This window comes from Oncorhynchus kisutch, linkage group LG8 (genome assembly GCF_002021735.2).
Source record: "Oncorhynchus kisutch isolate 150728-3 linkage group LG8, Okis_V2, whole genome shotgun sequence".
In the NCBI taxonomy this organism is placed as follows: Eukaryota; Metazoa; Chordata; class Actinopteri; order Salmoniformes; family Salmonidae; genus Oncorhynchus; species Oncorhynchus kisutch.
Genome location: NC_034181.2, coordinates 35,609,497 through 35,634,828, shown reverse-complemented (window position 1 = coordinate 35,634,828; position 25,332 = coordinate 35,609,497). Strand labels below are relative to the sequence as shown.

The 25,332-nt window shown below is 43.7% G+C and overlaps 1 protein-coding gene across 2 annotated transcripts in view; it reads right to left on the bottom strand.

Moving 5' to 3' along the window:
• The window catches only part of si:dkey-91m11.5 (PH_BCR_vertebrate and RhoGAP_Bcr domain-containing protein), a 52,642-nt gene extending 28,481 nt beyond the window's left edge, over positions 1 to 24,161 (bottom strand). For both annotated transcript variants that reach the window (XM_031830209.1, XM_031830210.1), the window contains exon 1: positions 22,257 to 24,161. In XM_031830209.1, coding sequence (XP_031686069.1) covers positions 22,257 to 23,577 — 1,321 coding nt within the window. In that variant the 5' untranslated portion in view covers positions 23,578 to 24,161. The remainder of the gene's footprint in view (positions 1 to 22,256) is intronic.
• Positions 24,162 to 25,332: the final 1,171 nt, after the last annotated feature.

The following is a 25,332-nucleotide window of genomic DNA, read 5'->3' as shown; positions in this document are numbered from 1 at the left end:
CAGTGCATCTCTTCCTCATGGACTGCACCAGATTTGCCAGTTCTTGCTGTGAGATGTTACCCCACTCTTCCACCAAGGCGCCTACAAGTTCCCAGACATTTCGGTGGGGGGGAATGGCCCTAGCCCTCACCCTCCGATCCAACAGGTCCCAGACGTGCTCAATTGGATTGAGATCCGGGCTCTTCGCTGGCCATGGCAGAACATTCCTGTCTTGCAGGAAATCAGCCATACTGCTCGTTCTGTGTGTGGTGGCATTGTCATGCTGGAGGGTCATGTCAGGATGAGCCTGCAAGAAGGGTAAAACATGAGGGAGGAGAATGTCTTCCCTGTAACGCACAGCGTTGAGATTGCCTGCAATGACAACAAGCTCACTCCGATGATGCTGTGACACACCGCCCCAGACCATGACGGACCCTCCACCTCAATCCCGCTCCAGAGTACAGTCCTCGTTGTAACGCTCATTCCTTCGTCGATAAACCCCTGGTGAGACAAAACCGTGACTCATCAGTGAAGAGCACTTTTTGCCAGTCCTGTCTGGGCCAGGAACGGTGGGTTTGTGCCCATAGGCAATGTTGTTGCCAGTGATGTGTGGTGAGGACCTGCCTTACAACAGGTCTTCAAGCCCTCAGTCCAGCCTCCCTCAGCGAGTCTGAGCACTGATGGAGGGATTGTGCATTCCTGGTATAACTCAGGCAGTTGTTGTTGCCATCCTGTATGTGTCCCGCAGGTGTGATGTTCAGATGTACCGATTATGTGCAGGTGTTGTTACACGTGGTCTGCCACTGTACGGACGATCAGCTGTCCGTCCTTTCTCCCTGTAGCGCGGTCTTAGGCATCTCACAGTACGGATATTGCAATTTATTGCCCTGGCCACATCTGCAGTCCTCATGCCTCATTGCAGCATGCCTAAGGCACGTTCACACAGATGACCCGGGACCCTGGGCACATTTCAATTTGTGTTTTTCAGAGTCAGTAGAAAGGCCTCTTTAGTGTCCTAAGTTCTCATTGCTGTGACCTTAATTGCCTACCGTCTGTAAGCTGTTAGTGTCTTAACGACCGTTCTACGGGTGCATGTTCATTAATTGTTTATGGTTCATTGAACAAGCATGGGAAAAAGTGTTTAAACCCTTTACAAATTAAGGTCTGTGAAGTTATTTGGATTTTTAGGAATTATCTTTGAAAGACAGGGTCCTGAAAAAGGTACGTTTTTTGTTGTTGCTGAGTTTAGATGAACGGACTATGATCCAGAGGTGGAATGACGTGTTACCAAGATACATCCACAGAATTGTAAACACAGCAATTCAACATCACAACTCTACCTACATGTACATATTACCTCAACTAACCTGTGCTCCCCACTCATTGACTCTGTACCGGTACAGCCTGTATATAGCCCCACTACTGTTATTTTACTACTGCTCTTTAAATATTTGTTATTTTTTTACTTAACACCTATTTTTCTTAAAACGGCATTGTTGGTTAAGGGTTTGTAAGGAAGCATTACACTGTAAGGTCTACACCTGTGTATTCGGTGCATGTGACAATTACAATCTGATCACAACAGATGTGACCTTGCTTACAGGGCAGGGTTCACACAGTCCGTTTCAGTGGAATACAGGATATCCTTTACATATGAATGCACTCCTAAACATAAAAAAAAAACTTGTCTTGAAGGATAGTTTCCAGGCCATTGTCTTTCTCCTTTGGATTAAGACGGAGAACTTGATTGTGTTGATGCTGAATGGTGTTGCTTTTAGAGTCTCCGTGTGATGCATGCATCAAAGCACTGTCACACTTCACTGCATTGGCTAGAGGACACTAAATATTTCTATGGAAAGAAAGATGAACTGGTCGGCAGTTCTCAAAATAACTTAAGGTGGGAAATGGTCCAGAGAGTGACCAGAGTGACAGCCTGTAGAAACCCTGCTTGACCCATCTCACACTAACCGTGATGGGACGCAATGAACAAAACAGGTCCACCAATTGAAAAATGAGCCACAAATGTTCATCAATTCTCCACAGACAGGGCTAATACAGTATTCCCTTTAAGACTGATTATTTGAGACATTATGGTCCAGGAATTATAACTTCAGTATTGCAGGTATCACAATGAGTCTCTCTGTCGCCTCAGACTGCACGTTTATAGATTAGAGGAGATATGGCACTTATATATATATATAGATTATATATATATATATATATATATATATATATATATATATATATAAAAACAGTGAAGATGCCAATGTGTGATGTTGTTAAGAGGTTTGGCCACTTTCTGCCTCCACTAATGGATTTTCATCCTGATTGTGTGGTCACTGGGGAGACAGCTGTCAGCTAACAGGGAGGATACGGGTGTGATAATGCCTTTTACCATCAAAACGGGTATGACTACTGGAGCTCTACTCACTAAATATAAAAAGACATAGAAAACTATAATGGTGTACTTGTTTATCAATAACAATCCAATTGACTAATCCTCAGCCTACAAACAGTTGCACTTCAAACACACTACTGCAAAGGAATATTTACGTCCCTCACAGCTAACCCAGGAAGGACTGGGCTGGGTAGACCTTTCAGTACTGCAATCACGTCACATCAACACATCTGGTTTCTCTCTGATTGAGCGTTACCCATCAGGTTGAAAAGAACCAGGCCTGAAAATGTGGCATTTGCGAAGGAGCGGGGGCACACCGGCCCTGGAAGAAGCTGACTGGGTGTTTTGGCGATCAGCAGAGCGTGAGCCAACCAAATACCAGCACATTCTGGCACATCTGAAGTACTTTGTTGAAATGGGAGGGAGGTCGACCACAGGCCCAGTAGGAGTAGTGAGGCCCACCTGCGCTCTGCTCAGATCTGTTATGGGACAGCCTAAAATTAGCGCCAGCCATTGAACAGTGTAGGTCAGAACTCAGCAGCCCAGCCCAGCACACCTACTAATCAGTGTGTTGAAATAGCTCAGGATGGTCACAGTAATGCTCTGTGTAACAGAATATCAAGGCGCAATAATTGTTCCAATCTGTGACCTACAGGATGCACGCACACACACACACTGAAGGTGTGATACTAGCTAAATAATAAGGCACAAATGCATTTCCTCTAATAAACTCTGCAAAAAAAGAAACGTCCTCTCACTGTCAACTGCGTTTATTTTCAGCAAACTTAACATGTGTAAATATTTGTACGAACAAAACAAGATTCAACAACAGAGACCTAAACTGAACAAGTTCCACAGACATGTGACTAACAGAAATAGAATAATGAATCCCTGAACAAAGGGGGGGGTTCAAAATCAAAAGTAACAGTCAGGATCTGGTGTGGCCACCAGCTGCATTAAGTACTGCAGTGAATCTCCTCCTCATGGACTGCACCAGATTTGCCAGTTCTTGCTGTGAGATGTTAAACCCACTTTTCCACCAAGGCATTTGCAAGTTCCCAGACATTTCTGGGGGGAATGGACCTAGCCCTCACCCTCTGATCCAACAGGTCCCAGACGTGCTCAATGGGATTGAGATTCGGGCTCGTCGCTGGCCCTGGCAGAACACTGACATTCCTGTATTGCAGGAAATCACGCAAAGAATGAGCAGTATGGCTCGTGGCAGTATCATGCTGGAGGATCATGTCAGGATGAGCCTGCAGGAAGGGTACCACATGAGGGAGGAGGATGTCTTCCCTGTAACGCACAGCGTTGAGATTGCGTGCAATGACAACAAGCTCAGTCTGATGATGCTGTGACACACCGCCCCAGACCATGATGGACCCTCCACCTCCAAATCGATCCTGCTCCAGAGTACAGGCCTCAGTGTAACGCTCATTCCTTTCGATGATAAACACGAATCCGACCATCACCCCGGGTGAGACAAAACCGTGACTCGTCAGTGAAGAGCACCTTTTGCCAGGCCTGTCTGGTCCAGCGAGGGTGGGTTTGTGCCCATAGGGGACGTTGTTGCCGGTGATGTCTGGTGAGGACCTACCTTACAACTGGCCTACAAGCCCTCAGTCCAGCCTCTCAGCCTATTGCGGTCAGTCTGAGCACTGATGGAGGGATTGTGCATTCCTGGTGTAACTCGGGCAGTTGTTGTTGCCATCCTGTACCTGTCCCGCAGGTGTGATGTTCAGATGTACCGATCCTGTGCAGATGTTACACGTGGTCTGCCACTGCGCGGATGATCAGCTGTCCATTCTGTAGAGCGGTCTTATGCATCTCACAGTACGGACATTGCAATTTATTGCCCTGGCCACATCTGCAGTCCTCATGCCTCCTTGCAGCATGCCTAAGGCACATTCACACAGATGAGCAGGGACCCTGGGCATCTTTCTTTTGGTGTTTTTCAGAGTCAGTAGAAAGGCCTCTTTAGTGTCCTAAGTTCTCATAACTGTAACCTTAATTGCCTACCGTCTGTAAGCTGTTAGTGTCTTAACGACCGTTCCACAGGTGCATGTTCATTAATTGTTTATGGTTCATTGAACAAGCATGGGAAGCAGTGTTTAAACCCATTACAATGAAGATCTGTGAAGTTATTTGGATTTTTATTAATTATCTTTGAAATACAGGGTCCTGAAAAAGGGACGTTTCTTTTTTTGCTGAGTTCATTAGGGATAAATTATTCAGACATCAACACCTGTATCCCAATTTCTCTTTTCAAAATGGACCACAACAAAAACACTGTGGATACACACACACCTAGTTATTTTCTCTATTATATGCTTGACAATGAGGGGTCAACCTATACAGATGATGCACACATGAGACATTTTTGTCATTTTAGTAGTTACCCATAGCAACTTACAGGAGCAATTAGGGTTAAGTGCCTTGCTCAAGGGGACATCAACATTTTGGGGGGGGGGATTTGAACCAGCGACCTTTCGGTTACAGGCCCAACACTCTTAACCGCTAGGCTACCTTCCACCCTCGGCAACCTCTTAATAAGAGTTGGTCAGTCAGGTGAAACACACTGAAGGCCTGGCCAGGTTTAGAGAATTATCCTCTGAGCACTGTGGACAACCAGGAAATGGGGGCAAAGGTCATGCATTATACAATCTGGATTATCATTGTGCTTTCAGAGCAATGTCTAGAAAACAGTTAAGCTTCAAGGAGGAATCTTAAGGACTCATGCTTGTGGATAAGTCTTTGCTCTACAGTACATCTTGTTAAAGTAAATCCATGAAATAGTGTTGTCTGCCACAGACCTGGCACCGGGATAAAGTGACTAATGGGGCAGTTGAAAATGGCGGTTCTTGCATTGGAATTATATAGATTTTTGCTTAGATCACGTTATACCACAATAAACAAAGTTCAAATGATGAGACTCGGAGATCAATGAGTGCTTTTGAAGTGACAGTCAGGTTGGCGCGAAATCTGTATCAGCACAAGGGACAGCGCCCTACACACTAAAGCAAGTCCGTTTTGGTAATGAATATAGGCTACAAGATTAGATAGGCTTTTTGTAATAGGTGAATTACCCTATGTGAATGCATTTGTACACACAGCTGACTTACCAAAATAATGCAAACTAAATGCTGAAAGTAGTCGCTTAGTTATTCATGTATGCAAACAAATATACTGAACAGCAGCTTGACTTAGAATACTGACAACTGTGAATGCGAACAGAACAAAAACAGCGTTGCCAAGTAGCAGGACTAGTAAATATCAGATCGATAAAGGCGTGACACAATCTATGTAGGCCAGTAACATTAACAGTAAACAAACACTACACAAAAGGTGAATGGAGATCCAAGCATAGACAAATGAGACGCAGTCATGTACAGCTAGCGGTCTTGCCATATAAATAGGTCAAACATGGAAAATCATGCCACTCGGTGCTAATCAATTCACCCAGATAATCAATGCTGGCCTACCATCAACAGGTTTTCCAATACGTACAGTTCCATTAACAACCAAGAAAACCATAATTGAATGTATCTATTTCTATGATATAACATACTGATTTATAGCTATATCCGGGGGCATCATTTGGGTTCTTGCATTGGAATTATATTGAATTCTGTTTATATATCACGCAATACCACAATGAACATAAAATATCTCATTCTTTTGATCAAGAAGTAACAGGTTGGCGCGAAATCTCCTCTGCGCTTGATCAGCACCATGGACAGGGCCCTAAAAACTAAAGCAAGATTTTAATCGAAAAAAAACAAACACCTCATTGTTTTTTTTTTACCGTTTCAGAAATCTTCTTGAAAGATCTCCCTCAAATGCCAGTTGGATTAGTTGAGCTTTCCTCAGGTGTAGCATGCTTCTTCTGTGCTGACTGAACACGTTTGTCAAAGTGGAAAAGTTTGTTCTCGGATGTAGCTTCCTCAGTGACTATTTCACTCGAGCCCTATGATTTCATTTGGAATATCGTATGATGTCTATGTGGCATTGCGGGGTATGCTGCTCAACACCTTGGCAAGTTCCTTGTCTTCTCGGAGAAAAAAAAAAAGTCCACTGCCCCCTCCCCTCTATCACGTGCAATGTTCCCATCAGTGGTTGCTGGTTTGAAACAAGGAACTCAAATGTCCACAACCGCTGACACGATTTCTTGCCAGCTGCCCATCATTAACAAGTTGACACCTCAGTACCCATACCCTAACTTGTTTTTCTTTCCACACTGCATATCAAATGCTTTTTACTTGATGCCTGCCTAGCGAATCCCTTAGAACTATCAATAGCATGCTTCAAGTTAGAACACCCAGCTTGGTTAAAAGCCTCGTCTGTGTTAACATTGTCCCCAACACAGAACTTTCGACATGGTTAACAAAATGCTGCATCTGCAGTAACTGGGTATTCCAGACACTCTTCTGATGAACCAGTTGCCATTAAATGAACGTTTTTGGGCATAAAACGTGCAGCTAGGGTAGGATTCTAGGCTAACCTGGGCTGGCTCCTCTTTTCCAAGATTGTCAGGAACAGTGGAGGTGGAGGGGGTTGTGGGGCCATTATCCTGGCGGTGCTTGTGGAAGAGGAGGAAGGCTCTGCATATGGCGCTAGCTTGAGCCAGAGAGTAAGGGGCGAAGCGAGATGGACAACTGGGACAAAAATCTGTCTTCTCCAGCAGGTGGAGTTGTTTCTTTCACTTACCAAACGGGGGAGTTTTTGTATGAGTGTCGAATTTGGTCAACAAAAAATGTAAATGGTTTATTTGCTACGTGAGGTGTATTTGATCGAATACAAGTTTCATAATGCTTAGGTTGTTACGAATGTACTGATATAAGGACACGTGACATCCCAACAACTTTGAGAAAAAACACTTTATATTGGAGTTGTCTCGAGATGGCTATGCATATTGATGACGTGGCTAGTAGCATAGCATCTCTCCATTGAAAACAGGTGGTTGACGTCAACACCCCTCATCGACATAGGTATCTTGTCATTATATACAAATCTCTGCTGGAGCTTGGCGGCATCGTCGCTGCTCGGCTTGGCGCGTGGCCTCAGTAATTTGATGGTGCTGCTGCTCCACGCTCTCCGACTTTGTTTCTGATATCCATTGTGGCAGTTGCAGATTAGCTGGTTCGAGCTAGCTAAATAGGCTCAGACTAATAACACTAACGCTTTTACAGCTAGCTAAGAAGATAACTAAACTCTGTAGTGGTGTGGGGTGTGAAAGAGTTGAGTGAAGCAGCTTCAATGGTAAACTTGATCAAGCCCTTATAAAATCAAAATATTACAGGCGGAGGCGTATCACGTTATTATTCAATTAGCCTACCACAGAAGGAAACCCAACACCGCAGCAGGCTCTGTCCATTGTGCCGACACAGCGCAGATACAGATTTTGCACCAACCTGTCACTCAATCATTTAGATTTAGTTTCAATACAAAACATACACATACACATACAAACGACAACATACAGATGCACACAAAAATCCACAATATCACCCCTTGTCCCGACCCACCTACTCACACCCCCCCCCCCCCCCCCATCTCCAGCGCCCGCATCACTCTCCGCCACAAGTCACCCCTTACCCACCTACTCCCCCCCCCCATCACAAGTCACCCCTTGCGCCGACCCACCTACACCCCCCCCCCCCCATCTCCAGCACCCGCATCACTCTCCGCCACAAGTCACCCCTTGCCCTTACCCCCCCCCCATCACTCTCCGCCACAAGTCACCCCTTGCCCACCTACTCACACCCCCCCCCCCCATCTCCATTGCCCGCATCTCTCTCCGCCACAAGTCACCCCTTGCCCTTACCCACCTACTCACCCCCCCCCCCCCCCCCCATCTCCAGCGCCCGCATCACTCTCCGCCACAAGTCACCCCTTGCCCTTACCCACCTATTCACACCCCCCCCCCCCATCTCCAGCGCCCGCATCACTCTCCGCCACAAGTCACCCCTTGCCCTTACCCACCTACTCACACCCCCATCTCCAGCGCCCGCATCACTCTCCGCCACAAGTCACCCACGCACGTTCAACATTAGATAATAAAGCATTTGACCTTTCCATTGTGTTGACGATGGATGATTTCCAGTTAAGTATACTTTTTTTTCAAGATGGATGATAAAAGTATCGCCCAACCCATTAAGTATCTCACCGGACCCTCATATGCCATGTCTTGAAATACGACAGACACATTGAAGTACATTTAATGGTGGCATGAAAAAGTATGTGAACCCTTGGGATTTCCTGGATTTCTGCATACATTTTATCTAAATCACAAGACTAGACAAACACAGTATGCTTAAACTAATAACATAAATAATTGTATTTTTCTTGTCTATATTGAATACAGTGCCTTGCGAAAGTATTCGGCCCCCTTGAACTTTGCGACCTTTTGCCACATTTCAGGCTTCAAACATAAAGATATAAAACTGTATTTTTTTGTGAAGAATCAACAACAAGTGGGACACAATCATGAAGTGGAACGACATTTATTGGATATTTCAAACTTTTTTAACAAATCAACAACTGAAAAATTGGGCGTGCAAAATGATTCAGCCCCTTTACTTTCAGTGCAGCAAACTCTCTCCAGAAGTTCAGTGAGGATCTCTGAATGATCCAATGTTGACCTAAATGACTAATGATGATAAATACAATCCACCTGTGTGTAATCAAGTCTCCGTATAAATGCACCTGCACTGTGATAGTCTCAGAGGTCCGTTAAAAGCGCAGAGAGCATCATGAATATTGCACAAATCTGGCCTTTATGGAAGAGTGGCAAGAAGAAAGCCATTTCTTAAAGATATCCATAAAAAGTGTCGTTTAAAGTTTGCCACAAGCCACCTGGGAGACACACCAAACATGTGGAAGAAGGTGCTCTGGTCAGATGAAACCAAAATTTAACTTTTTGGAAAAAATGCAAAACGTTATGTTTGGCGTAAAAGCAACACAGCTCATCACCCTGAACACACCATCCCCACTGTCAAACATGGTGGTGGCAGCATCATGGTTTGGGCCTGCTTTTCTTCAGCAGGGACAGGGAAGATGGTTAAAATTGATGGGAAGATGGATGGAGCCAAATACAGGACCATTCTGGAAGAAAACCTGATGGAGTCTGCAAAAGACCTGAGACTGGGACGGAGATTTGTCTTCCAACAAGACAATGATCCAAAACATAAAGCAAAATCTACAATGGAATGGTTCAAAAATAAATATATCCAGGTGTTACAATGGCCAAGTCAAAGTCCAGACCTGAATCCAATCGAGAATCTGTGGAAAGAACTGAAAACTGCTGTTCACAAATGCTCTCCATCCAACCTCACTGAGCTCGAGCTGTTTTGCAAGGAGGAATGGGAAAAAAATTCAGTCTCTCGATGTGCAAAACTGATAGTGACATACCCCAAGCGACTTACAGCTGTAATCGCAGCAAAAGGTGGCGCTACAAAGTATTAACTTAAGGGGGCTGAATAATTTTGCACGCCCAATTTTTCAGTTTTTGATTTTGTTAAAAAAGTTTGAAATATCCAATAAATGTCGTTCCACTTCATGATTGTGTCCCACTTGTTGTTGATTCTTCACATGTTTGATATGTTTGAAGCCTGAAATGTGGCAAAAGGTCGCAAAGTTCAAGGGGGCCGAATACATTCGCAAGGCACTGTACATCATTTAAGACATTCACAGTGTAGGTTGTAAAAAGTATGTGAACCCCCAGGCTAATGACTTCTTCAAGAGCTAATTAGAGTCTGGAGTCAACTAACCTGGAGTCGAATCAATGAGACGAGATTGGAGATTTTGGTTACAGCTGCCCTGGCCCCATAAAAAAAAACACACACAAAATTTGAGTTTGCTATTCACAAGAAGCATTTCCTGACATGAACCATGCTTTGAACAAAAGAGATCTCAGAAGACCTAAGATGAAGAATAGTTGCTTTGCATAAAGCTGGAAAGGGTTACAAAAGTACAGTTGAAGTGGGAAGTTTACATACACCTTAGCCAAATACATTAACTCAGTTTCACAATTCCTGACATTGATTCATAGTAAAAAATTCCCCGTCTTAGGATCACCACTTTATTTTAAGAATGTGAAATGTCAGAATAATAGTAGAGAGAATGATTAATTTCAGCTTTTATTTCTTTCATCACATTCTCAGTGGGTCAGAAATGTACATACACTCAATTAGTATTTGGTAACATTGCCTTGAAATTGTTTAACTTGGGTCAAACGTTTCAGGTAGCTTCCACAAGCATCCCACAATAAGTTGGGTGAATTTTGGCCCATTCCTCTTGACAGAGCTGGTGTAACGGAGTCAGGTTTGTAGGCCTCCTTGCTCGCACAGACTTTTTCAGTTCTGCCCACACATTTTCTATGGGATTGAGGTCAGGGCTTTGTGATGGCCACTCCAATACCTTGACTTTGTTGTCCTTAAGACATTTTGCCACAACTTTGGAAGCATGTTTGGGGTCATTGTCCATTTGGAAGACCCATTTGCAACCAAGCTTTAACTTCCTGACTGATGTCTTGAGATGTCGCTTCAATATATCCATAATAATTGTCCTGCCTCATGATGCCATCTATTTTGTGAAGTGCAACATATCCTCCTGCAGAAAAGCACCCCCACAACATGATACTACCACCCCTGTGCTTCACGGTTGGGATGGTGTTCTTCGGTTTGCAAGCCTCCCCCTTTTTCCTCCAAACATAAATGGTCATTATGGCCAAACAGTTATATTCTTGTTTCATCATACCAGAGGACATTTCTCCAAAAAGTACGATCTTTGTCCCCATGTGCAGTTGCAAACCGTAGTCTGGCTTTTTTATGGTGGTTTTGGAGCAGCGGCCTCTTCCTTGCTGAGCGGCCTTTCAGGTTATGTCGATATAGGACTTGTTTTACTGTGGATATAGATACTTTTGTACCGGTTTCCTCCAGCATTTTCACAAGGTCCTTTGCTGTTGTTCTGGGATTGAGTTGCACTTTTCACACCAAAGTACGTTCATCTCTAGGAGACAGAACGCGTCTCCTTCCTGAGCGCTATGACGGCTGCGTGGTCCCGTGGTGTTTATACTTGCGTACTATTGTTTGTACAGATGAACGTGGTACCTTCAGGCATTTGGAAATTTCTCCCAAGGATGAACCATTGTGTACATCTACAATTTGTTTTTCTGTGTTCTTGGCTGATTTCTTTTTATTTTCCCATGATGTCAAGCAAAGAGGCACTGAATTTGAAGGCAGGCCTTGAACTACATCCACAGGTACACCTCCAATCGACTCAAATTATGTCAATTAGCCTGTGAGAAGCTTCTAAAGCCATGACATAATTTTCTGGAATTTTCCAAGCTGTTTGAAGGCACAGTCAACTTAGTGTATGTAAACTTCTGACCCACTGGAATTGTGATACAGTGAATCTGTAAACAATTGTTGGAAAAATGTGTTGTGTCATGCACAAAGTAGATATCCTAACCGACTTGCCAGAACTATAGTTTGTTAACAAGAAATTTGTGGAGTGGTTTAAAAACAATTTACTTGACTCCAAAGTTTATATAAACTTCCGACTTCAACTGTATCTCTAGTCAGTCCACGGTAATACAAATGGTCTATTAATGGAGAAATTTCAGCACTGTTGCTACTCTCTCTAGGACTGGCCGTCCTGCAAAGATGACTGCAAGAGCACAGCGCAGAATGCTCAATGAGGTGAAGAAGGATCCTAGTGTCAGCTAAATACTTACAGAAATCTCTGGAAGATGCTAACATCTCTGTTGACCACAATATGTCCACAATATGTAAAACACCAAACAAGAAGGGTGTTCATGGGAGGACACAATGGAAGAAGCCCCTGCTATCCAAAAAAAACATTGCTGCATGTCTGAAGTTCACAAAAGAGCACCTGGATGTTCCACAGCGCTACTAGCAAAATATTATGTAGACCGATTAAACTAAAGTTGTGTTGTTTGGAAGGAACACACAACACTAAGTATGGAGAAAAAAAAGGTACAGCACACCAACATCAAAACCTCATCCCAACTGTAAACTATGGTGGAGGGAGTCTCATGATTTGTGGCTGCTTTGCTGCCTCAGGGCCTGGACAGCTTGCCATCATCGACGTAAAAATGAATTCCCAAGTTTATCAAGACATTTTGCAGGAGAATGTAAGGCTGTCTACCAATTGAAGCGCAACAGAAGTTAGGTGATGCAACACGGCAACAACCCAAAAGGTAGAAGTAAATCAACAACAGAATGGCTTGAACAGAAGAAAAATTATCCTTCTGGAGTGTCCCAGTCAGTGCTGACCTCAACCCAATTTGAGAAGCTGTGGCATGACCTCAAGTGACCAGTCCACACCAGACATCCCAAGAATATTGCTGAACTGAAACCGTTTTCCTCCTGATCATTGTGCAGGTCTGATCTGCAACTACAGAAAACATTAGAGGTTCAGAGTTAGTTTTGATATTTCAACCTGCATGTCCTGATCGCGTCTGGTGTGGATGGACAAAATCAACGAGCTCGTTGTAAAACTGAGGGAGCACAAGTTTCAATTGAGGGGGTTAGGCCCCCTTTTGCCCCCTCGTGGAGCCGGGTATGGTCTGCCAGAAGCAATAGCTACAAACTAATTATTGTCTAACAAGCCCCAGGGGTCAGGCTGTTTGTGGAGAGGTAAGCTCATCCAGCACTTTACATTTCATTAGCGGTGTTCCCCCTACACCCCACAAGCAGCTGAGACATTCCATAAACACTTGGCTTGCCAGCCAGCAGCACAGAGGGCCCTTTGAGTAGGACCTGGGAGTGGAGCTAAGACCAAGGGGACCAGAGGGGCGAAACAGAGCACAAGAGAGGATTAGAGCGAAGAGGGAAGCCTGGAGTGAGGGACAAAAGCTCAAACATTTCTCATGTCTTTCTACCATTATCTTTAAGAAAATACCTGGATATGGAAAACAGCCTGGGGTGACACCAGTACTTTCAAACCTGGATGTAGTAGGCCGACTGCACTTAAAATAATGTAAAGGACTGCCCATGTTCTGTTAGATCTGAAAGTATTTCAAGGTTGAGAGTTGAAATCGTGCCAAGTAGGCTACTGCCCAACCATTTACCCCTATGCTGGTGTAACTTGAACCGGGTCTGCTCATTTGAGAGATTAATGATGTGTTTGTCCCTGTGCTCCCTCTGACTGCAGCTGGCAGGGCCCTGCTGCTCTGATCCCCTGCCAGCTCTCCAGGAACACTCCCACTGCACCATTTACCCAAGTTAACCACCTGGGAGGACAGGTGACAGAAAACACAGAGCTCACTCACGGTGCACAAGAGCGCTGTCCCTTTTCTGTGCTGGCCCCACAGACACAAGTCTTAAATGTAAACTCAAAAGGGGAGGGAGTGGCCCATTTTTTTGCTTCCTTAACCATATAAAGCTGAGAATGTTGACGTTCAGGTAGAAAAACCAGCCTGTGTGAACTTCATCAGGAGCTCTGAAAGATTAATGATTGGACCGTTAACCTGGAGGGTGGGCCACCACCATCTCTCTACCTCCTGCTGTGATTACAAATACAGCCCTGGACTGACGCCAGACACCCAGAAAGATAGGATCACTACAAGACAGACTGAGTGAAAGCTTCACATTTGTGTCAAAGGAGACATACAGACCTGTCTAATTGATACTAAGCAGAGGCTACTCTTGGCCTGGCAGAGGTTCACTCAAACTGAAGACATTCTAACAACACAAGCCCCAGTAGCCCATCTTATAATGTACTCATCATTAGCCGTAAGACATTTCTGTGAGCCATACAGTAGGAAAAAGCTCTGGCCACTGGCATGTCTGTCAATGTCATAGTGATAATTAACTATGGCAAAGCAGACACATCATAGAAGTGGCCTCATTTAAGCCACACAGCTAATCAGAAGCTCTATTCACAGCCAGGACTGACAATTGGCCTAGATATCCACAAACGAGGAGAATGTGCTCATTCTCTTATTCCTGTGCTATTCTAGGAATAAGAGACCTTAGAGATGTGACCATTTTAGACGGGCTGTTTTCCCATGATTACAAGCAAGAGGTAAACCAGGGTTGGTGGAGTCAGTGTGGCAAGGACTGAGGCCCATTTATGCTCGTCAGTACTGTACCCAATGGCAGGGCTGACCTTTTTCAGGCAGAGCCAGCCACCATGCCAGGTAGTAAAACACTAGGAGGGCTGCAGGGTGCCTGTCAATGCCACCATGTGTTTGACAGGTTCGCCGCTCATGCAGTCACAGAGAAACGCCCCCCCCACTCCCCAAAGAAACAACATTGGAGTTGTATTTTCTTCTTAAAATATAGCAATGGCTTAGTGCAACTTAAATGAATTCAAATGAAGCCACTGCCATTTGAAAGGGACATGTAAAACCTCTGCACAACACTGTATACATTTGTAACAGCAGCATCCCTTCCTTGCATTTATATTGTAGGTATCCAATCACTGGACAGTTTATTAGGTACACCCCATTAGCGAAAATGGATCGCTCCTACAGGCCGTGAGTTACGTGGCCGTATCTTGCTATATAAAGCAGTCAGACAGGCATGTTCGATTGAACTTTATAATGGGCAAAATAAGTGATCTAAGCGACTTTGAGTGTGCTATAGTCGTTGGTGCCAGGCGCGCCGGATCCATTATCTCATAATCAGCCACCTGGGCTTTTCACGCACAACAGTGTCTAGGGTTTACAGAGAATGGTGCGACAAGCAAAGAACATCCAATCAGCGGCAGCCCTGTGGGCAAAAAGGTCGAAGGAGAATGGCAAGAATCGTGCAAGTTAACAAGTGGGCTAAAAACAGACAAATAACAGCGCAGTACAACAGTGGTGTGCAGAACGACATCCTTGTCACGGATGTGCTATCGCAGCAGACAACCACATCGGGTTCCACTCCTATCAGCTAAAAACAAGAAGAAGCAGCTCCAGTGGGCACACGGTCAGCGACACTGGACAATGGAGTGGAAAAACATTGGCTGGAACATGACAGCGAGTTCAGTTAACTTTAACTTCTGTGCAGTCCCCAGACCTCAACACAATAGAGTATCTCCCAGTACTAGATGGGTGTACCTAATAAACTGGCCCAGTAAGTGTATACAAAACATTAAGAACACCTGCTCTTTCCACAGACTGACCAGGTGAATCCAGGTGAAAGCTATGATCCCTTATTGATGTCACTTGTTAAATCCATTTCAAATCAGTGTAGCTGAAGGGAAAGAGACAGGTTAAAGAAGGATTTTTAAGCCTCGAGACAGACATGGATTGGGTATGTGTACCATTCACATGGTGAATGGGCAAAACAAAATATTGAAGTGCCTTTTAATGGGGTATGGTCGTAGGTACCAGGCTCACCGGTGTGTGACAAGAACTGCAACGCTGCTGGGTTTTTCACGCTCAACAGCTTCCTGTGTGTATCAAGAACGGTCCACCACCTAAAGGACATCCAGCCAACACGACACAAATTTGGGAAGTATTGGAGTCAACATGGGCCAGCATCAGTGGAGGCTCCTCAGAGGAGGAAGGAGAGGACCATCCTCCTCAGTGAATTTCATAAAAATAGTGAAACATTAAAAATGTTATCCTTATATATACAGTGGGGCAAAAAAGTATTTAGTCAGCCACCAATTGTGCAAGTTCTCCCACTTAAAAAGATGAGGCCTGTAATTTTCATCATAGATACACTTCAACTATGAAAGACAAAATGAGGGAAAAAAATCCAGAAAATCACATTGAAGGATTTTTTATGAATTTATTTGCAAATTATGGTGGAAAATAAGTATTTGGCCAATAACAAAAGTTTATCTCAATACTTTGTTATATAACCTTTGTTGGCAATGACAGAGGTCAAACGTTTTCTGTAAGTCTTCACAAGGTTTTCACACACTGTTGCTGGTATTTTGGCCCATTCCTCCATGCAGATCTCCACTAGAGCAGTGATTTTTTGGGGCTGATGCTGGGCAACACGGACTTTCAACTCCCTCCAAAGATTTTCTATGGGGTTGAGATCTGGCTAGGCCACTCCAGGACCTTGAAATGCTTCTTACGAAGCCACTCCTTCGTTGCCCGGGCGGTGTGTTTGGGATCATTGTCATGCTGAAAGACCCAGCCATGTTTCATCTTCAATGCCCTTGCTGGAAGGAGGTTTTCACTCAAAATCTCACGATACATGGCCCCATTCATTCTTTCCTTTACACGGATCAGTCGTCCTGGTCCCTTTGCAGAAAAACAGCCCCAAAGCATGATGTTTCCATCCCCATGCTTCACAGTAGGTATGGTGTTCTTTGGATGCAACTCAGCATTCTTTGTCCTCCAAACACAACGAGTTGAGTTTTTACCAAAAAGTTATATTTTGGTTTCATCTGACCATATGACATTCTCCCAATCTTCTTCTGGATCATCCAAATGCTCTCTAGCAAACTTCAGACGGGCCTGGACATGTACTGGCTTAAGCAGGGGGACACGTCTGGCACTGCAGGATTTGAGTCCCTGGCTAAGTAGTGTGTTACTGATGGTAGGCTTTGTTACTTTGGTCCCAGCTCTCTGCAGGTCATTCACTAGGTCCCCTCGTGTGGTTCTGGGATTCTTGCTCACCGTTCTTGTGATCATTTTGACCCCACGGGGTGAGATCTTGCATGGAGCCCCAGATCGAGGGAGATTATCAGTGGTCTTGTATGTCTTCCATTTCCTAATAATTGCTCCAACAGTTGATTTCTTCAAACCAAGCTGCTTACCTATTGCAGATTCAGTCTTCCCAGCCTGGTGCGGGTCTACAATTTTGTTTCTGGTGTCCTTTGACAGTCTTGGCCATAGTGGAGTTTGGAGTGTGACTGTTTGAGGTTGTGGACAGGTGTCTTTTATACTGGTAACAAGTTCAAACAGGTGCCATTAATACAGGTAACGAGTGGAGGACAGAGGAGCCTCTTAAAGAAGAAGTTACAGGTCTGTGAGAGCCAGAAATCTTGCTTGTTTGTAGGTGACCAAATACTTATTTTCCACCATAATTTGAAAATAAATTCATTAAAAATACTACAATGTGATTTTCTGGATTTTTTTTATCTCATTTTGTCTGTCATAGTTGAAGTGTACCTATGATGAAAATTACAGGCCTCTCATCTTTTCAAGTGGGAGAACTTGCACAATTGGTGGCTGACTAAATACTTTTTTGCCCCACTGTATGTGTATGTGTGTGTATATATATATTTCACCATACACTATTTTGCAATGTCTGCAGTAGCCTCAACAGCACTCTGTAGGGTAGCACCATGGTGTAGCCGGAGGACAGCTAGCTTTCGTCCTCCTCCGGGTACATTGACTTCAATATAAAACCTAGAAGGCTCTTGGTTCTCACCCCCTTCCATTGACTTACAAAGTAATTATTATAACTTCCGGAGGATGTCCTCCAACCTATCAGAGCTCTTGCAACATGAACTGACATGTTGTCCACCCAATCAAAGGTTCTGAGAATTAATCTAGTGCTGAAAGCGTAACAGTTTTGAACAAATGAATTTCTTCCAAAATTAAGGACAAGCGAGACAGAGGGAGAGAGAGTGAGCTAGCTATATTTGGTTGTATTTTATTTTTGTAACTTTCACTTAGCCAACTGAACGCAGCTAGCTAGTTTAGCCTACTCAAACACCTGGCTCAAGACAGAGAGGGATGTTATGTTAGCTAACTGACTATAGCTATCCAACACTGAATCTCTTCCAAGTCATGGTAAGCTTTTGGTTTTAATAATTTATTACCATCGGGGCCCGCTGCTGTAACTGCTAAACTGCTTGCTGACTGTATTGCATGATTGTAGTGGGTTTACTAACGTGTTAGTTCTAGTAGCTATGTTGACTATGAGGTGACAACAAGCTGTGCGCAGCGGTTAGCAGTCATGATATGAAGGTTTGTCTTTGAAAGGTTTTTTCACCTGGTCACAGACAGCGGATGTGTTATACACTGAAGTCTACAAATGAAGAGAAAAAGTGAGAGGAAGAGAAGGTGTAGTAGAGGTCGACCGATTATGATTTTTCAATGCCGATACCGATTATTGGAGTACCAAAAAAGCCGATACTGATTAATCGGCCGATTTAAAAAACAATTAAAACATGTATTTGTAATAATGACAATTACAACAATACTGAATGAACACTTATTTTAAATTAATATAATACATCAATAAAATAAATTTAGCCGCAAGTAGATAATGAAACATGTTCAATTTGGTTTAAATAATGCAAAAACAAAGTGTTGGAGAAGAACGTAAAAGTGCCATATGTGCTATGTAAGAAAGCTAACATTTCAGTTCCTTGCTCAGAACATGAGAACATATGAAAGCTGGTGGTTCCTTTTAACAGGAGTCTTCAATATTCCCAGGTAAGAAGTTTAGGTTGTAGTTATTATAGGACTATTTCCCTCTATACAATTTGTATTTCATTAACCTTTGACTATTGGATGTTCTTATAGGCACTTTAGCATTGCCAGTGTAACAGTATAGCTTCAGTCCCTCTCCTCGCTCCTCCCTGGGCTCGAACCAGCAACACAAGACAACAGCCACCACATCGAAGCAGCGTTACCCATGCAGAGCAAGGGAAACAACCACCTCAAGGCTCAGAGCGAGTGAAGTTTGAAACGCTATTAGCGCGCGCTAACTAGCCAGCCATTTCACTTCCGTCACACCAGCCTCATCTCGGGAGTTGATAGGTTTGAAGTCATTAACAGCGCAATGCTTGAAGCACAAAGACGAGCTACTGGCAAAACGCACCAAAGTGCTGTTTGAATGAATGTTTACGCGCCTGCTTCTGCCTACCACTGCTCAGTCAGATACTTAAGATACTTGTATGCTCAGTCAGATTATATTCAACACAGGACACGCTAGATAATATCTAGTAATATCATCAACCATGTGTAGTTAACTAGTGATTATGATTGATTGTTTTTTATAAGATAAGTTTAATGCTAGCTAGCAACTTACCTTGGCTTACTGCATTTGCGTAACAGGCAGTCTCCTTGTGGGGTGCAACGAGAGAGAGGCAGGTCGTTATTGCGTTGGACTCGTTAACTGTAAGGTTGCAAATTTGGATCCCCCGAGCCGACAAGGTGAAAATCTGTCTTTCTGCCCCTGAACGAGGCAGTTAACCCACCGTTCCTAGGCCGTCATTGAAAATAAGAATATGTTCTTAACTGACTTGCCTAGTTAAATAAAGATTAAATAAAAGGTGTAAAAAATAAATACATAAATAAAATAAAATTTAAATAAATTTAAAAAATAATCGGCGCCCAAAAATACCAATTTCCGATTGTTATGACAACTTGAAATGGCCCCTAATTAAATCGGCCATTCCGATTAATCGGTCGACCACTAGCGTGTAGATAGTCGCAAGAAGGAATTATATATGCAAGAAGCAAAGTGATCATGCTGTTTTTATATTGCTGCTATGAAAGTGAACTGTGTTATCAGGGATGTGTTCATTCCACCCATTCTGTAGATTTTTTTTTTTTTTATAGGGTTATAGTAACCTCGTGATGGGCACAGGAAAACGTGAGTATCATGTAGTAGCCTAAACCGATCAAGGTTACATTGAGCTGGGTGAATGGAATATGAATGACAGTCATCCAATATGCTCTAATAGTAATAAGGCAATGCTCATTCATTCATTTTTAAAAGCACCGCCCGCCACTGGCCAGCATACCTTGTAGAGTCCATGCCCCAACGAACTGGGGCTGTTCTGAAGGCAAAAAGGGGGGGGGGGGTGCAACTCAATATTAGGATGGTGTTCCGAATGTTTGGTATAGTCAGTGTATGTCTGTAAATTGTATATCAGCTTTACGTTTACTGTATTTATATTATTTATGCTGGCTTTGTGTCTGCATATTGTCTATGGCTGGCATCACCTATTCACCAAGTCAAATTCCAGGTATGTGCAAATGTACTTGGCAAATAAAGTCAATCTGATTCTTGTAAAGCTAAATAGTCACCAGAACACTTATGTAACTGGAGCACAGTGGCCCTTTATAACATTGACATTATAAGCTAGTTTTACTCAGCAGATTAAATGGATTTTACTGAATGTTGCAATGAGTTTTAAAACAAAAAGAAAAACAGATTTTCCCATATTCGCTCAAAATCACTGACCAAAATAGAGAATAGTGGATTGTCATGCTCGCCTCAAAACCACTGCTTACCACAGCACTGATCCAGCAATGTGCGCAATAGCCCTAATGTTCTTACGACATCAGAAAATAAATCCAGATTTCCATTAATCCACGAAGCCCGGTTTACATGAAGTGATCCTGCAGCAGGACCGTTACCTCAGCAACACGGCCATTTAGACCACCACTCCAGGGCCAGGCTCAGCAGCATTGTTTCTGCTGAACATTTAACCAGCAAGCTGCAGCAATCACAGTAAGCTAACTGTCCAGTTTACTAAGGCTTCAGTCTAAACATGTGTCTTTGTATCGGATAGCCCGTTTCCCCATTTCCTACAGGTCAAGCAGCATTGGTAAATGGGTGATATTGTGAAGAAACAATAATGTGGTGAGACAATGTAGAAAACAACCCATGATAGTGTTATTGTAATATCAAAAAGCTCAATATTTGACCACAAGTCAAAAGGAATCTGTATTTCTGTCAGAAGAGCCAAACACTGGCTTACTGTTCTCAGACAATTTGCTTGTTCATTGCATGTTTGGTTTAAAATGCTTTCCAGCCTAACACCTTACATAACAGCCTGCTCTCAACAATTGCTACTGAAAATCTGCTCCAAACAGCATGTATTTTTTTGTAATAACGTCAAACAATGCGTTCTGGCTCTTCTCATATGAATTAGCATAGCTTTTAGTTGTTGAGCCTAGCAACGAATGACCCTGTCTGATTCACTACAACAGACCGACCGTCTGTTAAGACTTCAGTGAAATCATGTAATATGTGGCATTGAGTCGCCCCTTTTCACTTAGACATGTATTTCTTTAATTTAATCACCATCATAGACAAATCATACAGCCTCTCATGTATTAAAGCTTTCAGAAATATTTTGCATGTGAACTCACTCTCTTCTCTGTCCTTGGCAGCACCTAGTAAGACCACCCCATCCCACTTAACATTGCTACATTGTTGCAGTGTCAATACATACTCTGCATGAGTGATTCTCCTATTGTGTTCACACATCACAACAGGAAACACTGAGGCCTGAGATTTTGATGGGAAGCCATGTGACACACTTTGAGCCCTTCGTCCTCTTTTTAGTGAGAGTTATCAGCCCTTTTCCTCCCCACCCCCAACAAAGAGCCTCCCTAAATTCATCACGCTACACAAGCCCCTTTAAGTTAATTACTTCTAGCCAAGGACAACAAGGCTGATGTGTGCTGACACAAAAACACTCTGGGTGGACAGGGCCGAGTGACTGGGCAGCCTGAGGGCACGCACTGTCTCAATCAGGGCATGTCCACAAGAGCACTAGGCCACTCAATAGGAGAGCAGAAGGGGGGGGGGGGATGTTTACAAAGTGAAAAGAAAACAGTCGTACAATCTACAAAGAACCACACAAGCACTAGGGTGCTTTGCAATGGTTGGGCTGTGCTAATGGTTTAATGTATTCATATGGAAAACTTCTTGGCAGATGCAGGGTACACTAGATCTAAATAATTCCTTCCTTTCCTTCGACATGTTGCAGGTGCACATACACTGTAAGCACATCCACGCATGAGGAGGGGTCTAGGTTAGGGCAAGTACAGGCACCTCTAATAAACATGAAACGACAGTGGTTATTGAGCCCTAGGGTGCATTAACAATTCTTGTGCTTTTATACAGTGTCTCATCAAATGGAAATTAAAACAGAGGATAGAAAATATCTTGATTACAAAAGGACAGAGACTATGTCCTTGCAGACCTACCCAGATCTCCATGGAGACTGTTGTCATGCGAGGTCCTACTAGACGTAGTGGAGGTCCCATCGTCGGGCCAGATCTGACCTGTTTTACGGACACCCACGATGGAGGCCTCGGACACCAACACCTGCTGCTTCAGACGTTTCTGAGACAAAGGGGTGGGTGGGCTGCTGCTGTCAAAGGACTGCTGGGAAATCTGGGACGGAGAGCGGCTCTTCGGTCTGTACATATGATAGGTTGTGGGACTTGGGGACACGTGACTTGACTGGCCAGAGGAGAAGTCCTCCTCGCTGGACGTCAGGTTCTCATTGGAGCTGCAGTCTGGGGTGTAGCCGCCCCCAACATCGTCAAAACTCCCCGGTGAGTAGGAGCGCCTTGGCCAGGTGAGGTGGGAGTCCTCCTCCACACTGTGGTCCCTGATGTGGATGATCCTCCCCTCCCCCATCATCCCCCCAACATACACACTGGTGTAGGGCTGACAGTCTGCCGGTTGTCTCCCCCCATTGGAACGGCTCACACTGTCCTTGAAGAAATGTGGGTTCACCTCTGCTGCATCATCATACAGCCCATTGTAGCCACAGCCGCCCTCTGTGGATCTGCCTCGGAGGACAGATTTGCGGATCTCCCCTGTCACAGTGGATAGGTTCCCGGGCAGGGAGTGCAGGGACCTCTTCCGCTCCATTTGCATGGCCTGGCAGCCCAGGCTGCTGATCTTGTCTGAGACCTCCCTGTCATTGACCTTCACGAGGCCTCTCTCATGGTGGTACTCCATGTTCACGTAGAAGGGTCTCTCTGTCCCACCAACCCCTTTCCCATCTCCTGCCGTGTGAGAGTTGGCTCTCTTGATGTGCTCAAAGTTGGATCTCAGTGCTGCTACTGAGCCCATGCCTACCCTGTCCAGATGTGTGTCTGGAGGACCCGCTGTCGACCTCTGTTTGGAGGGAGACACCCCATCCACCTCTCCCTCTGGATACTGTTTACACCCTGTGTCAACTGCCTCTCCTGGCTGCTCCTCCAATGAAGGCTCATCTAAGTGGGATCTCTGGGTGTCTGAAACACTGGATTGGTCTCCAATAGTCATTAGGGACATCCTCTTGATGCCCCATCTCTGTCCATCATAAGCTTTCCTCTCCTTGGCCAGTAACGTCTGCAGGTAGATCATCCGAAAGCGCTCCTTGTTCACCTCCAACTCCAGCTGCCTGATAGATGCCTTGCATTTCTCCAGCTCCTGCTCAACATCCCCCAATGATTTCAGCTCCATGTTTGGGGGATTTGACTCTGGGAACTGGGCTTTCCAAGCCTCCACAAAACCCACTGGTTCAACCATTTTTTTTTATATAACTTAGTTCACTGAGAATAGAGTAGAAACTTCTACTAAAATTTCTACTCAACGATATGATTAGTTTCCAATCAAAATAATTTCTAAAGTATGACTTATAATGGCCATTAGAAGCTATTTCCACACTTCACTGACTGAATACAGTTTTCAGAAGACTCGTGCACATTTTTTCTTATGGTTCTAACGTTAGTTATCAACATGATATCAGCTCGCATAGTAGAGAATGCCATGAGGACTGAGAATGACGACCCAGTTCAGATACCTGCAACAACAAAAACATAAAGAAAGTGTCCTTATCTTCTGTAAGTAATGTCAGTAGACAATGATCCTTCATTCATCGTAAAAGCAGCACCACTGTGCTATATCCAGACGTTCCATCCAATGATTTAGTGAAAGCCCAATAACACTTTTACATTTCCACTGTAATTCCTGTTTTTCGTGTTAATTCGTTACTCCGCATCTAATTGAAAGTTAGTTCGAATGTTCTCTCGTTAACCTTAGATCCACCACACATGATATACACTTCGTTGGATCGCACGCTACAGTTACTGTGTTTTGCTCATTTTATTTAGGTTGAGTTAGTGCTGAAAAGAGAGGGAGGGACTTTGATGTGATTGAGGGTCTGTCCAGTTTTAAAGACACAGGCACGTCGACAAAACAAGAAATCCAAGCTGAAGAAAACCTGATAATGATATGGTCTATATTATGTAAGTAATAATGTGGACTAATCTATTGCCATTTTGTAAGATTAAAAACAGACATGTTTTATTACGGTATATATACCGTCTGAAATATCGATATTTGTCTCCATCTAATGGTACAAAAGAGAAATCCAGGCAGACAAGAACCTGTGTACAACTCTGCGTGTGCGCTGGTGGCAGAGTCTGCGCAGCTTGTCCCACTCTCTCTTCAGAGAGAAAGAGGCGAAGCGAGATTTTTAAATGTAACTAGGCAAGTCAGTTAATAACAAATTATTTTTTACAAAGAGGGCCTATGAACAGTGGGTTGACTTGCCTTGTTCAGGTGCAGAACGACAGATTTTTACCTTGTCAGCCCTGGGATTCAATCTAGCAACCTTTCGGTTACTGGCCCAACGCGCTAACTAATAGGCTACCTTTTTCTCTGTTATTATCTGTTAAACATAACACGACCACGAAAGACATTTTTTTATGGAGGCCAGTGAAAGATTGTCAATTTGGCCATGAAAAACTTGAAATGCTAATTTGCTACGTGGGGCTTATTTGATCAATAGACATTTCGACAACTTTGATATTGGAGTTGTGCCCGATTTTATTATGGACAAATTCTTATTTACAATGACAGCCAAACCCGGACAACAATGGACCAATTGTGTGCCACCCTATGGGACTCCCAATCACAGCCAGTTGTGATACAGCCTGGAATTGAACCAGGGTCTGTAGTGACACCTCTAGCACTGAGATGGATGCAGTGCCTTAGACCACTGCGCCACTCGGGAGCCCATGAGTCACATGATCATACAGATTTTTTTTTTCAAATTAAAAGTCCCTCTGAAAAATGTTTACTTGGATGATATTTTTTTTTTTATCACAAAAAAAATATTGTTTACAGTTAAAAAACATTTATTGAAAATAACAACAATATATTATAGAAATCAATGAGCTATTTACTATATGACCCAAACAACTATTTTTTTCTTAAAGTCCCTTTAAAAACCAATAACAACACAATACCAACACTGTTGCTGGAAGTATTAGTCTTTTT